We start from the raw sequence: 16,463 nt of genomic DNA on the forward strand, positions 1-16,463 counted from the left end.
AGCAGCAGCTGGAAGACAAGGAAAAATAATTGACTAGTGACACAGTTGGTGCTTACCAAAATCCTCAGTTAATTACACAGTTTAGTTTTGGTAACTGATGCAGATTTCTTCCCTGGAAATGGGGATTGGTTGAAGACTTGTACCCAGTTTCACTCATTTTAGAAATCTTCATTGTATGTTCATGACTGTGTTATGAAAAGAGAAAAAGGCACATAGCATACAACAAATCCACCACCTGCAAGACCTGCAGTCTTTTTACAGGACTGTAAAAGTAGTAAAGTTCTGCATTCCACCTTAGAACCAGAAACAGTTCTGAAGAGTTGTGTACTTGGATTCATTTCAGTGTATCACCCAATTCAGTACGCTAGTAGTGCATTTAGTCAGTTAAGGGTTATGTCATAGCTGGATTTTGCATGCATGGTGAAGATGACTCCTGCATTTGCCAATAGCAATCCTGGATGTATTTGTTAATTTTGGGAGTTCACATAAAATAAGCAAGTTTGTTCTTTTCCGATGTCCTTCATATCTCAGAGGCTTCCTTTTACTTAGACTGTCATAGTATGATCGTGAATATGCTAGAAGCGCAGATGACCAAAAAAAAATACAACTGCTTGGTTGCAGACTGTATCAAATGCAAAATTTGTCTTTTTTTTTTTTTTTGGGGGGGGGGGGGGGGGGGAGGGGGTTCTGATACTGGCTGTTGAGTATATTACTTAGTTCAGTAACATCTAAAACTGTAAGTTTCTAATATTACACTCCACTTGCTGTCAGAAGAGGTTATATGTATGTCTTAGGAAAATTCAGTGGGCAGTTGTAGCCATGTAGCAAATAGTTGGTTTCCTCTGCAGGCAGATGTGAAATGCCTAGCCTTAGCATTACACTTCAGTAGTGACAGCGTAGCTCTGGTAGCACGTTATATGTTAGGCTGTTAACAAGTAAGTATTTAAATCTTCAAGTACTATGGAATATATCAATAAAAGTCCACATCTGTTACTCTACCAATAGTAATGGTAAGCTAATGGAAAGCATGCTGGTTATAAAGCATTTTGTTATTCATTTTCCTTACCCATTTACTTTTTTGTTACCATATTTCTGTCCTACAGGAGTTGCATATTTCTGATGAGTACTGGTAAAAGTTTATCCATAAAATGATGCAGTGCATCCAAAAAAAAATGAAGTGAAAAGGAATAAAGAGAAGAGTAGGCAAGAAATGAAACCTCTGTATAGGAAGGTCTAGTCCAGGGAAGCTGGATATGTTTTAGTGTTAGTAAAAACAGGGATGATGTGAATCACAGCTTGCACATTTACAACACACCACCGTCTAAGGCATAAAAAGGCAATTGTATTGACTCTAAGGAGGAGCAGCTTGCGTGTTTTGTTCACAGAAGATTCTGAAATAACACTGCCAAGATTTAAGACAACAGAAAAGGGGAAGGCATAACAAAGCAAGATTTCTCCTTCTTGTCTCTCAGAAATATATTATACCTTGCTTCATGTAGATCGAACAGCTTTAGGTCCCCTTGACATACTAGTGGCATATGAAAGCCCTGCGGATGGATAGAGCGTTAGATTGGAAGTAATAAGGTTGTGCCTGACTTACCTCCGCATTTGTAGCAGATGTTACAAATGTCATAACATGAACCTTTGGGATCAGGCTGGAAAAAAAAAAAGAAGAAAAAAAAAGAAAAGGCAAGACAACAGATGTAGGCCTCTTAGTTTTACCAGCAAGTATAGTCTGACACTATATAACACTGTTCTGACTTAATGTTAATACCCCATCCTCCTCCTGAGAACAGAATCAGTGACACTAACCATTTCTGAAGCTAGAAAGGGGTGACAGCAGTTTTCTTCCACAAGGAATTTTAATACTAGTTTAAAAATAAAAGACAATAGAATTATCAGCCCAATAAGTGTCGTTGTGTTATATTTGGATAAGTAAAACATATATATTCATTTGGGGTGAAATTGATAATTTTAAGGAATTTCTTTATGCTGTCGTAATGTTTATGCATTTTTCCATTGATAGATCTAAATCTCACAGAGTAGGCATTTACTTAAAACACTGCCAAATGCCTCAGTTTTTAACCCCCTCAACTCACCCTGTGTTTGTGTCTCCTTCTCCCTTGCCTTGCACATCTGTCCTCCTCCCATATTTTTGCAGACTTTTTCAACTCTCTCTTCAGAGCCATAGGACTTCTTGGGAAGTTCCTACCTCACTTTAATTATTCAGACCAATTTAATTAAATCTACAATGACATCTAAAACTTCTTTTACTGGCAGCACTTTCTCAGCTATTCTATCTATTGTTTTGACAGTTTTCAAAACATTTTTGTGTTTCTCACATTACACCATATTTGTGACCAATCCTCTCTGGACCTAAGTGTACCACTTTTCTCTCTTCTTTAAGAATGCTACTGTCTAACAATATTGGAGTTGGACTTGATGATCTTTGGAGGTCTCTTCCAACTGAACTATTCTATTGACCTATGGTGGAAGAGTAGGTAGAGTTAACCTCCTTCATATTTTATCTGTTTGTGGGAGCGCACTGTATGTGTTAGGATTACACTCCATATACTTCCATTCTGTATATATTCTTCCTTCTCACATATTTTTGTGAGCAGTGTAATAATTAATTGTAAAACAACCCCTGTAAAGTGAAGTTGATACTGGGGGGTAGCTCTAATTCAGTTATATCAGACATTGGTCCCTCCTCTCCATGTCAAAGTGCATTTTGCTACCTTGCAGAGAAGCTAATGACTAGAGCGAATGTTGATAGTTACCCTTAATTGTTTTATGGGTGATGTAGTTCTTCTATTGATTTTAATGGAAATTGTGTGTTCTTTACTTCGTGCCATTGTCCTCTGTGTGGTGGAAGGTGCATGAAGTTATTCCTTCTCCTGTTTCTCTGGAGTTTTGGCCAATGTAGCTGTATTTCATGGGAGGAGAAAAAAATTAATTCAGGAGTGCAGGCCCTTGTATTTTTTCCCATGTGTTTCAATTTAAAGCAGTGGTGATTCTCTCTGCCACATCACTCCCTCAGGTGCTGCCATTCTTGAACTGGAGGCTTAGCCCTCTCCCTGAAGAATTTCATTGTCAAGGAGAAGAGTGGGGGTTCTCCCATGAAGAATTTTAATCACCCTGTCTGTAGCCCTTTTGAAGGAGGCACAATAGTTCCTATAGTAACTACTACAGTGTGGGAGAAAGGCCAGTGCTCCCTCCCCCAGCCACAGATGGAGAACTCTCTTTGCTTAGATGACTGGAAATTCTTGCACAGCAAAGCCTTCATACTTAAGAGTGAAAAGAAAAATCTCTGAAATAAAGTAGTAAAATGTACAAATAAGTACTGATTTAGAAACAGTGTTATTTGAGTTATCAAATAGAGAACATAAGAATCTTGAATATGCTAATCTTTAAGGTGTGTTTAACTTCCAATCTTGGATTTTTTAATTTTAAGAAGTTCAGAAAAGAGAGAGAAATATTTAGGACATCAGAAATCTTGCTTCATCCTCCCACCCCACCCCCAGAGAACAAATCCTGTGGGAAGGAACAGATCCATAAAGCAGATGAAAATAATTGGGGAACAGGCACATAAAATAGATGAAAACTTGAACTAAGACAGCCACTTCTCTACTTGCTTTTTTCCATTCACCTAGAATCCGGGGGAGGGGAACACATTTTTTCTGGGAAATACATCTTCAGATCTTTTGATTCCAGTTTTTCTTTCTTCTTTTTTTCTTTCTGCTTTTTTGACATTTTTATTTGATCAGTTTTAAGTTATGGAAACTAAAATAAGCTATTAAAAGTGTTGTTTTTTGTTTGTTTGTTTTTGTTTTTGTTTTTTAAGTTTAAAAGTATTAACTTCAATTTGAAAAACAAATTTCATTACAATTTTTTTTTAATCCCTAGAGTTTTTGATGAAACACTATAGAAGATCTACTTGAAATAAACAACACACCTGTAATCCTGTTAGGTAACATTTAACCAGTTCGTTCTTGATAACTACTTAGTTATTCAATGGAAAGGTTTGGTTTACTTTCTGAGCAGTGGATTCTCCGGTAATGAATACATGCTGTGTACTAGTGACCAGAAGATGGACGTCTAGAATAATAGGCATTCGCCTACACAAAAAATAGATTTGAAATGCCATTGTTAGCTTTGCAGGTTGATTATCATATATTGCATTATGCATCTTACATGTAGTCCTTTGTGACAATTTTGTGCTGATACTTTATTGCTGTGATACTTAGTTGGTAATGGCACAACATTAATGATTCCCATAGCTTTACTAAACCAGGATAAAATACTTTTCCACATATGTTGCAACTCCATCTGAGATTTATTTCTTCTTCCCATCTGTGTGGGTGGATAAGGGACCTAAATTTTGGATCCCATGATGGTTTACGATGAGGTAGAATGGTGACATCATCTACTTTCTTTGGATACCCTTTCCAATTTAGAGGGCAAAATCTCTGCTTACATCATGCTGGTTGCCCACCATTGATCACAGTTTAGAACAGGATCTGAATATATATAATCTATACCTTATGTCATCAACATACATCTCAGGCCTAGAAGTTGATTCTTGCTAAAGATTTCTCTCAAAACTTAGAATCAGTGATAAATGGGGTGGCAAAGAATGATCAACAGAAAAAAAAAATGTAGCAAGGTATTAAATATGAAGTTAGAGAAATTAAAAGCAATAAAATGTTTATGTGGATTTTACAATATGTAAATACTAGCCTGCTTTCATGAGCCTAATGTTGGTTTCATGTTATTTTTCTCTCACATTGCATCTTCTGTTGTTCAGTCTAGCCCTCCATCAGTGTCCCTGTCTCTTCTAAAACAGAATTTTTGAGCATTTCCAAATAATTTGCTCATTGGAAAATCCCAGGGTTTTAAAATGGCATCTCACTTCTTCCTGTGAAACCACTCTGGTTATCCCATTCAACTTCACTGTTCTTTCACAAGCATTTGGAGTTGTTCCTTGAAATAACAAAAGAGAAATCTTCATGTAGAATCTACTTTATATTGAAAAACATGTATTCAAAACTCTATTTACATGTTTTATATACTTCACATATATGGTCACCTGAGATGATTCTCTTTCTTATCTGAAATTATCATGTATTTTGTTAATACCTATAGGGAGAAATATTAGATGTCCCTGCATTGTCTAATATTTCTCTTATAATATTTCATTTAAAACCTGCAAGGTATGTAGTCATATGTTATGTATTTTGTGAATAAAAAAGATAATGGTCTTTTTGGTGGGCTGTTTATGAACTTTCATATTTATGCAGGCCTGTTCAGGCTTTGCTAATTGAAGTCTGACTTTTTTTTTTTGACATAATCAGAACTATTCAAGATCAAAAAAGTGAAACATGGGCTCTATTTTTTTCTTAAATGACTATTCAGACAGCAGATTACCTAAACGCGTGTAATGGGATGGGCCTGCCTCTCCCTCTCCTTTCAAGCATACAAAAAAGTGCTGCTCAGAAGAGTTAAAAAGAAATTAAAAAATGAAGATTTTGAGGCTAATTGAATAAAGGCCTTTCTAAGTAAATATAATTTCAGGAGAATTAATTAAAAAGTTCAGAATAGTTTTAAAAAATAAATTATCAAAGCAACAGCATTTTAAAACTTAGTCCAAATTGTACCAAAGATTCCACAAAACCAATTTATGTTGAGATGTGGCACACAACGTCTCACAAAAGTATTTAGGGAGAACTGGTGTTACGTTTTCATTCCTAGAGCTCAAAAGATGTGGCTTCTGTTTAATTACTGTTCTCTCTTCACTAGGAGAAGGTCACAGTGGACATCAGTTTTTGGTCATTCTTTGCTCCAGAGGCTTAGAAGTGTGTTAGAGGAAATCCTCTCTTATAGGGATACATGGAAATCTTTGTTAGGCAGTGTACATTTTTCTTTCCCATAGCTTCCCACTCCTTCTAGCACAATTGCAAATGCTCTTGAGATTGCATTAAGCATGCTTAGACTGCCCCCAAGACACGTTGAAAGGGATGTGGTTCTTCCTTCACCTCATGCACAGCCAGATTAGTCATTGAGGGAGAAAATTTAAAGAGGAATTTGTGAGCAGTTAGATTTTTTTCCTTATTAATAGCTTGTTACAGAATAATCCTATGCCAGGAATAGACATGTCAGTCATGTCAATCTGGATAGTAAAAGTCACGGTCCAACGCTGTGGGAAGTAAAATATTTCAATGGGGAGAATCCTCTGTTCCAGCACAACAAGGTGTATTTTGAAATCATTCTATCTTCTTGTCACTATTAGTAATCAATATTTGATAGCAATATTGATTCAGCCAGCTTTTTTGCTAACCAGAATTTTACATTCAAGCCTTAAACTTTGTCAATTAAATGTAGACAGTATAAAATATGACTACATATAAAAACAAACAAACAAACAAAAAAGCCTATTTATAGAAGTTCATTCATACTACTAAAATAACAGAAACTTGGAAGAAGAATTTAACCTGGGTTTGGAACTTGTTTCCTTTGTGCCTCCTGTTCCAGTTGGTACACGTGCTTCAGCCTTCTCCATGTCCTGATTTCACCTAATTCCTGATACTCAAAAAAGAAATTAACCCCATGAAAGGAGTACTTTGTTTCTACATTTAAAAGAGAATCAACTTAAAAAAAAAATATATATATATATATATATACACATATACAGATCTTTAGGACTGTGAAGTTCATTGAGCTGCTTTGATTTATATGTTCTGATATGCATTCTAAATCCCTTGCTTTCCAAGTTTTCTGTGAGCAGCTAAACTGCATCTGTTGATGGTTCCATCCACAGGAGGAGTGATTTAGAGATGACTGGATGTGGCTCATATGATGGGAGCCAGTTCAGTATTTATAGTTTGTTTTGAAATTTCATAAGAAAATAAAATCATGGCCTGTTTTTTAATCCAACCATTTCAGTCTAACCTTTCATCTATTGTCTTGCCAATGATCCATTCAACACAAATATGAGGCTTTGTGCTGTGATTGGACTGTGAGATTGCTGTGTTTTTGAAATCTGTCAATGTGATATGCATTTGTATACTCCAAATAGTATTTCTTCTGATGCAGATACCTATATTAAGAAATCTTCAAAGCTCAAATAAGTAACATAATGATGTAATGAAGTCAAAAGATTGAAGAAAATAAGTTTTTCACCTGTTCTAGATTTATCTTAATATTTCCATCTCATTCCTCAAAATGTTAAAAATAATAGGGAAATGAGAGAAATACAGAAAGGGCATATTTAACATCTATTATGTTACCAAAAAAAGAGTTGCAGTATGGCTACTAGAAGCAGAATGATTTTCTGTTTAACATACTTATGCTGGTTGTAAAATTAGGAACTGTCATTACAACACCACATCACCTGAGTAAGTGTAAGACACATAAATCAAGAAGTTCTGCTATAAAACTGTCAATGATCTGAATGCCTTGAAAGTACTGCAAGGTATTTGTGTACATGTATACCAGCCACTAGGATACAGGCATCAATAGAGAATTTAACTGACAATTTTAAAGCTAAGATGTGGCCCTCTCTTGTTTTCTAGTTAACTCACTGACCTTGAGTCTTTTGATTTGACCTATAGAACTGAGAGCAACCCAAGTATGAAGAACTGATAAATTACCTGCAAATATCACTTCAAGTTAAAGATACTGTTTTTAAAGTGTTACATTGCCTTCATGCATTTTATTCAAGTTATTATACTCACATGCTAAAAAACTGCAATTAACATCATAGAACTGGAAGCAATATTCTGTATGTAATGGATACGCTTTAAAATGCCAGTGGATTGTAAAGGAATGATGTAGTGCAGGAAATAGAAAATTAATTGGAAGACAAATTCCAAGTGGTGATGTGTTCAGACAATGTGTGGAAAATATAACGCAGTCTAGATGGAAGAATGAAAGAACCTAAAGGATTTAAGCAGGTTGTTTGTTCTTTCAGATGTTCATTTTGGTTTTTTGCAGTGCTCCTATGGAGACTACTATGAAGCAATGCCTAACAGTCCAGAACTGTGAATTTCATTTTTGTTGCTGGTAGATTATAAATGAAATGACATTGGGGAAAAAAAAAAAAAAAAAAAAAAAAGGTGCTAATTGATAGCAAGCATAGTGGGGACACCAATCATCTTCACAATGCCATACATTCTGTTTAATCCCATAACAAAAGCTAGTCTCCCTTAGAAATATTGGTACAGCTCCTGTGTAAGCAAACCTTTGATAACATATCTGGAGGCTTAGTAAGGAGGAAAGAAGGATCATCTTTAAGTCTCGTGTCTGGAAAAAAAAATAAAAAATTAAAGGAGCCTTAGTTGCTAGCAAATTTGATGTGCTCTGATTTATTTTTTTAATGATATAGGCATTACTGTAAATAGTAGGCATCACTATAGCTATAGGAAGAATAAGACTGAAAAGAAGCAAAATGATTTAGGATCAGAAGACTGACACAGAAAAACGTAATAACAAATAAGTACTTAAAACTAGTAAAAGAAGAATATTATGCTGGCATGTCAGCAAGCCACTATACTAACTAATGTTAAAAAACAAGTACAACGTATCTTGTCTATTACCAACTTTAGTTGAAGTGTAAAGGAGAAGACTTGAAGGCTTATTTTCTTATGTTGGTAGCATCTGCATCCTTAAGTATCTCCAGAGAAAAGAAGACACTGAGTCTAGAGCAGTCACCATTTGTAATTCTGAGCTATGGCCTGAATCCATTAGCAATGAAGCCACATGTTTGCCTAATATAAATAGCTTAGAATTTCCTTCAAGGAAATTACATGAAGCATCAAATAGGTCAATATGACTATCATTACTTGGCATATATCTTGTCTTACTGATATAATGTTTGGCAGACAGTATCATAGAAGACTAAAAAAACATTGCTGTATGTTTTGTTTTCATTGGTGTTAAATTAGAGTGTTTAGTACTGACAGTCATCCATTCTACTTGTTTTAGTGGCTCCCTTGTTACTTCTTTTTCCTTACTGTGTGTTGTAAAGAGGTTTCAAAGGCATTAGACCATCAGTGTCTTTGGACTTAGATGTTTTTGTATGCACTTTAAAATTTTACCTTTTTTGCCTGTTATGGATATGCCTGGCTTTGAAACTTGTAGAAATGTCCCTGTAGTGCTGTGCCGTCTTCTCTGTGTTCTTTCTATGTTCATGTCGCAAGTACAGCCTAAACCAAAGAGGAAATCTCAGCTTGCAGTCAATACCTATGTTTGGTCACTCAGACTTAATTGCTGGCTTTGTGCTCCTGGCATAGAGAGTTTAATGAAAGATTAGTTTTATGATTTCTTAGCTTGTTTTCTAATCACTTCTGCTTTTGAAACACAACCACCTGTTACTCAAATTGTACTTTTAAACTATATAATTTAAGTGTAGAAGTTGAAGTTTTAGGTATCTTTTCCAGCAACTAACATAGACACCTGACATACTACTTCCCTATAATTAGGAGCATCTTTGATATCTCGGATGTGATGACCGTGCAGCTGTTGCCAAATGTTAACTTTTTAAAGTTGTGTTTACTTTATTTTAGTTTTAAATAAGATAAGTAACATGTTAAGATAAATCTCTGAAATATCTTCCTGGGTAATATTTAGTTCTCATCATTACATTCCAAAACATTTACATTATATTTAGTGTCTTTTTCAGTACTACATTCTGCATGCTATCATCGTAATGTATGAAAAAAACTTCTACAAGAACTGAGGACATATTTGAATAGACTATTCATTTCCAGAATTCCTGGACATTTAAATAGCTTTCTTCTTCTTCTTCTCTGAGGGTAAAAGGATACTTTTATCCTCAAAATTTTGAGTCACTGAAAATTATGTACCAATTTTACTATATGCAAGGCAAATTTGAAATCAACACTGGTGTTTAAAATGCAAAATATATTTAAATAGTTAATGTGAAATGGTGTGATCAGGGATTAGAAATGAATGTGCAGACCTTGCAACATAACTGTTTTTTATTCAGTTATAGGTGCCCAGCGCAGGAGAAGTCCCAGTGCCCTTGCCATTGAAGTATTTGAGTCACATTTGGGAAGTCATATTTTACAGGTAAAAAAAAATGGCTTTTCCAAGAAAAATCAAAATAACTAGTCAGACCTATTTCTGCCAATAATTTGAATACTGTTGGTGTCAGCACTTATATTAATGAAAATTAATGAAATATATTAATGAAATTTAAAAGGTCACATTTCTTTCTTTTTAGAAAGCCCATGATTGGAACAATTTGAGAGGGAAGGCAGGTGTTGTATAGATGAATCTCAATATTTTGTTGTTTTGAACTGTGCAGTAGGTGTTTGCTTGCAGAATGTATTTGTGTGTGTGCACAAAACAGTATTTTGTGTTGGTGATTTTATTTGCCTTATGTGTCATGCACAGATTTAGGGTGTTTTTTCCCCACTTTGGTTTATGTGCACTGCTTTCCTCTTTGATATCACAGTTGTCATGATTATGTATCACAAATTTGCAACAATCTGCAAAGAGAAAAGATGAACAGCAGCATGCTTCTTAGGTCTCCTTATCTATGAGATAAAAACTAATCAGATATTTGTCAAAGAATTTAGTCACACTGTAAAAGGAGCTATATTCCAGCAAGATTAGATTGAAAAAACAGTAAACTGATAGAGATGTTCTTATGCATGCTTTGTTTTGTCAGGGTTAGTACAGCCTTTCTTATGTTACAGTAATCAAAGTGGAGCAGAAGCAGTTAAGAACAAAATGTGAAGTGTTTTGTCAGCAAGGCAAAAACTCAGCACTATGGAAATAATAATAATAATAATAAAAAAACACTCTTTACATGTAGTCTTTTCTAACCACAGCACTGAATAACTACACTTAGCAATGTACACAGATTCTCAATGCAAATATATTGCTTGGTATATTATCTTTTGAGAGGTACGAAAGAGGTAAATTAGGATATTATCATGAGAAATATTCCACTTAATTTGAAATGATTGAGAGCTATCTCTCCCTACTACCTCAGCTGTGGCATTCAAAAGCATTATGGATAATGTCAGATTTTTCACATATTTTTAAAGTAACTAAATGCCAAATAGCAACAAAGATAATTTTAGGAAAACATTAAATTAACCAGTAGAATGAATTTCTCTTTGGAGCAAAAATCATGAATGAAGTGACTTACTTAGTTGTGCATCCTTAGCAAAGATCTAGCTCAAATTTTTGATTCTATAAGCAAATGCTTGTGTTACAGTAACTGTACCAAAGGTATCTGCACCAGTATCTACAGTACTGTTTGCATATCACACAGAAATGCTGTTATGCTGTCTCATAAATGTAGGGGGAAAAAAAAGAATAAATAAACACCAGTTTTGTGATGTTCCAATTTATTTAATTTGTTTGTGTGGTGTTTTGAGTATGTAAAAATGTGCTATATATCCTAGAGGTATCTTTCTTGTAATATAAATTATAAGAAATATCTAGATAGAATCTTACTGAGACTGATTTATATATACTCTTTAGGTATTAGGTTTGATGCTATATGAACATATGAGTCAATTTTTAAGAACAAAACTAAGGTGTCCACTTTGACAGATTTATAGGTTGAATTAGGTAATCTTAGACGTCTTTTCCAATCTGAATGATTCTATGATTCTATTCCATGACAACTACTCGATGTTTGAATTTTTCACTTATTGTGTATTTTAGACTATTTAGTGATTTTATTGCTTATTTAAGCTAGACTACATTTTTTTTTCTACTTATACATTATAAATTAGGGTGTTTTCAGGATATATCTTTCTCATAATACTAGTAAAATAATCTGTATTGCACTGTAATAAATGGATTGAGGATTTTCAATCAAAATTGCCATCAACATAATGTTGAATATCTGTTGAGGTGTGGCCTTCTCAGAGAGGGTGGTGCTTTTACCTAATTACTCCTATTAATCTCCTAATTGATAGTAGAAAGTTATACTCTGACATTTAAGAGAATAGACTGTTGATGATGGATAAAGGACAAAATAAATTAATAATGGTTGCAAGTATATCATGATATGTTAGAATCTTATCTTACCAGAATAATCAACACTTGGAAGGAAAGTCTAGGTCATGCGTTCAATTGCACCACTTTTAAAAGATCTGAACAAATTTCAAAGTACTGTTTTGTGGTTTTATGGGTAGAAAAATAATCTCCGGAAAACATGGAAATTTCCAGAAGATAAGTAAAACAACAACCAGATAGATTCTGCAATGGAGTACTGTTCTAACAAGTTCTCATTTAGCTTGCTGCTCCTAAAGATGATATGCAAAACAGTGCTGTGATAAGTATTGTTTGCAAGTGAAGTAAACAACCTTGCAGAATGATTATACCTTGGGACTACCTGTTTTTCAGTCTGCTATCTGAGGAAGTTGAATTTATAGTTTGTTTAATCCCTTTTGCTATTAATATTTTGAAGACTGGGTTAAGTGTAAGCTCAGAAATTAAGAAGCCTCTCTAATCCTCCTAATATTTTGATACTTCAAAATTTATTGACAGACACATAAGAAGCATAATACAGTATGCTTAAAAAGGTGGATGTAGTTGTATGTTATTTATGATGATGTAAAAATAGAAATAGAGGTGCATCTTGTGATATTTTACATCTTGATTCTATAAGCAAGAAGTCTCGGTCATGTCCACAAATCCAAGCCACAGTCAATTACTGTATATCATGCTGAAGAGATTCCTACAGTAGGTATGCAGCCAAGGAAACCAGCTGCTTGTGGAAAAAAAGAAACCCCAAAACATGAATATGTGAAATGTTGTCAAATCATTGTGTCCAAAGTCAGGGCAAAATAACTTTGAACTGTTTTCCAAGTAAGATTACCTATATGATGAACAGTAGAAAAAATAGGTAATGGCAATATGTTCATTATTTTTTTTAAATATGATTTTTGGTTTGTCAGATAGTTGTGTTTTGTTTTATTCTACATTTGTCTTTGGAAAAGTAGTGTTATAATGAGAATAGACTTCAATAAAGACATCTTCAGTTTCACATTTCTATGTATATATGTGGTATTTATTAAGTAAATCCAGTAAAAAATAATTTCTTCTGTTGCCTGCTATTCAGAAATTTGACTGAAACTGGTTTTAAAAATTAACAAAAAAATGATCAGTTTATACAAGGCTCATGGATTTTTCCTGTAACTTCATTGCTATTGAGGAGCTATGGAAAAGGGTCAGTAACCCCATATTCTTCATATAATCAGGAATGATCAGGAAATGTAGAACTAAATATAGAGAAAAGGGAAAGTTAGTGAATATATTTGCATATGCAAATTAGCTTAATTGATACTGCTTGCCTCTACAGGGATTTTTCATTACAAACTGGAGTGCTACATTGTTCAGCTCATATTGAGTAATTTAGTAACTAATGAGACCAGTTTGCACTAATTTGCATATGATAAATGAGCTTAATTGCAGTAAATAACTTGGAGGCATAATTACTTAATTTTCCTGTGTTGCATGGCTTTTAAGTTCACGTATGAACAACTCAAGATAATTTTGCATATTTAAATTAGTTGCTTTTAAAATTCTTGAACAAAAAAGAACACACCTTACAATCTGAACTGTAAAACAATTAAAAGTAAAATATACAGTATTTTCAAATAATATTTAATATCTATAAAATATATTTCTTCCTTTAAAATACCAATGACTACTTAAAGAATAAATATTTGGAATTATACAAAATGGAATAGCTTTTGAAGTCAGAATAGGATAGAAAGATGGTATTCGTAATAATAATAGAACTGTGTATCTGAACTGTAGTGAGTGGTACACATTTTGTATTCCTGCATACAAGAGTGATAACTTTCATAATTGCATTCTTTGCTTCAGCAGTGCCTATTCAGCTGTTAAGAAGCTGTAACACTTTCATATAGCATTATATTACCATACACAATAACTTAGATACTAGTTGTCTTAAATTGCATATGCTGTTCTACCTCCACCTCGTTTTGTGTGAAGAAATCCTTAAATCAGTGAGATACTGAAATATCAGAGTGCAGCAAAATGACTTTTTTTTTTTTTTTTGGTAGACTTGGTCAGTGGTGAGCACTGTCATTAATAACTCTCATGACAGAGACTTCTACCTTGAGTTTCACCAAAAAAAAAAAAAAAAGGCATGCCCCTAATTTATTGGCCATCACATCCTTTTTATAGAATTGATAGACTTGAACTACTGAACTAGACAGGGAAAAAAATCAAATGCTCAACTAACAATTGCACGAAATGTTCAGTCACATAGCAAGGTCTGTTGTGCACAGGTGATTTGCAAAGTAGATGACATTTGTTGAATTCTTCATCTGTGCCGTAAGGCACGACTCTCCTAGAAGATTTTTTGTAGCCCCGCTGAATGGTTTCTTCAAAATTTTGACTCACTTTTTTTCTTTATATCTATTTCTTATACTAAGGAAGCATTTTGAGATGAACGAAGGTCTAAGTAGTTGCAGTATTAGATTCCATGAGACAAAAACAACAGGATTCTATCAAGGTCAAAGGAAACAGAGGCTCAGTTGAAATTCTGACCCTGACTCTGTGTTCTTTGTCATCTTTGAGTCATGAGCCACAAGATGTAAAGGGCATGCTCTGGAGATCCAGGAGTGTAACACAATTCAGAAAGGATAGCTGTAGTGGATGTGCAGTTCTACCCAAGGTAGCCCAGCCAAGTTATCTGTGGTATGCACTCAGGCTGTAAGCCCTGTTTACTTTGTAGCATCCTCATTATCAGCGCAGACACGATCATGCAATGGTACTAGGATGGGAGTACCGTTTGAACTCCCTGGAAGTCACATATGGCTTAAATGCTATGGTTTGGCTTTACTCCATACAGTGCTCCCAGACTCTCCATGGATGTGAAAGGCAGTCCAGTATTTTATAAATATGGTTCATATTCTTTTTCCTGCCACTGGAAACCTCAGCATGAGGGTAGAGCTTCACAGAGATTTAATTGTCTTTACCTCCATTCCCTGGAGAAACCACAGGTTATTAGACCCTATGAGATTATTTTAGCTTTTGCGTATTGAAAGTCAGCAAGCAAGCAGACCATATGCAGCCTATAAATGCAAGAAGACTGATGTATTTTTTGCATTGTGAACAATTGAAAAATGTCTCTTTCTTACAATTTTATTTTTGTTTTAAAATATACATTTATCAATAATTGAGGTTAGATTTAGATTAGATATAAGGAAGAAATTCTTTTCTGTGATGGTGTTGAGGCACTGAAATAGGTTGCCCAGAAAAGCTGAAGAAACCCCATTCCTCGAAGTGTTCAAGGTCAGGCTGAACGGGGCTTTGACCAACCTGGTCTGGTAGGAGGTGTCCCATGGCAGAGGGGGTGGAACTAGATCTTTAAGGCCCCTTCCAACCCAAGTCATTCTATAATTCTTTTCTTTTATTAATACTTCCAGCACTAAAATACTAAGAAATATGCAACTGTAGAAATATATCATACGTGTCAACATAGTATACTACTGCTCTTCAGAGTAGGTCCGTTACTAATTGTGAGAAACATCCAGGATGAATGTATCATCTCTGGTTCCTGTGAATCATTCCAGATGATGCCATAACCATATAGAGTAGCTTAAACTACATCTTGGTCAGCATGTTATTTTTTTTGGTGCATGTCACATAAGTTTACGTTTCCTTAGGAAAAAAAAAAATGAGGAAAATGAGTAACAGTCTCTTCTCTCTATTTCTCTCTAAGTGAGTGCTTTAAAAGTTTGTCTTCTGTTTGCAGCTGGCTACTACCCATTCTACCTGCCTGTTCTACCTAAATTTGTGTCTAGAATTGTGTTCTAGATGCTGATTCCATCACAGTCTTAGGTGTGTAACAGCTGCAAATAAGAGTGAATCATACATGCGATACTCTCAGAAGTATTCATGATTACACATCATTGATCAACTGAATGTTAATAAATATTAATAATATTTGAGTAGTTACAAAACAAAAGGCTTTTTCTCATATTCAACCAGAAAAATTGAAAGTTTTTATCAGGAGAATGTTTCTATTTTCTCCTAAAAATGCAGTTAATTCAGCTTTATGAATTGGTATTTTCAAATGCAACAGGTGTAGAAGCAAATACATGATTCAAAGGAAACTTCTATATCAGAGTTTTTTCTCTGTTATCCATATGGATCTTGTCCTCTGTTTCTGTCACTAGTTTTGTAGCACTGTGACACCCTTTGAAGGCCAATGTTATTCTGTCAAGCTTGACATAGACAAAAAGTTGAAAGAATTCACTATTCATCTTCACTACAATATTTAGTGATGTTTGGAAGATGTTGCTATTTACCTATAACTACTACATTGAATATAACAAGACAATGACAATATTCATGTTTTCTAAAAACATCTTGCTGGAGAGCATTCAAGTAAAGATTTTAATGCACGGGAAGTATGAATGTTCAGCATGCAGCCACTT

General features: G+C 34.5%; 1 protein-coding gene across 11 annotated transcripts in view; it reads left to right on the forward strand.

Annotated features, from left to right (window-relative positions):
* NPAS3 (neuronal PAS domain protein 3) overlaps positions 1-16,463 on the forward strand; it is a 613,181-nt gene that overhangs the window by 296,361 nt on the left and 300,357 nt on the right. For all 11 annotated transcript variants that reach the window (XM_038179119.2, XM_038179121.2, XM_027458865.3 and 8 more), the window contains one exon: positions 10,007-10,089. In XM_038179119.2, coding sequence (XP_038035047.2) covers positions 10,007-10,089 — 83 coding nt within the window. The remainder of the gene's footprint in view (positions 1-10,006; positions 10,090-16,463) is intronic.

This window comes from Anas platyrhynchos, chromosome 5, assembly GCF_047663525.1.
Source record: "Anas platyrhynchos isolate ZD024472 breed Pekin duck chromosome 5, IASCAAS_PekinDuck_T2T, whole genome shotgun sequence".
Lineage (NCBI taxonomy): Eukaryota > Metazoa > Chordata > Aves > Anseriformes > Anatidae > Anas > Anas platyrhynchos.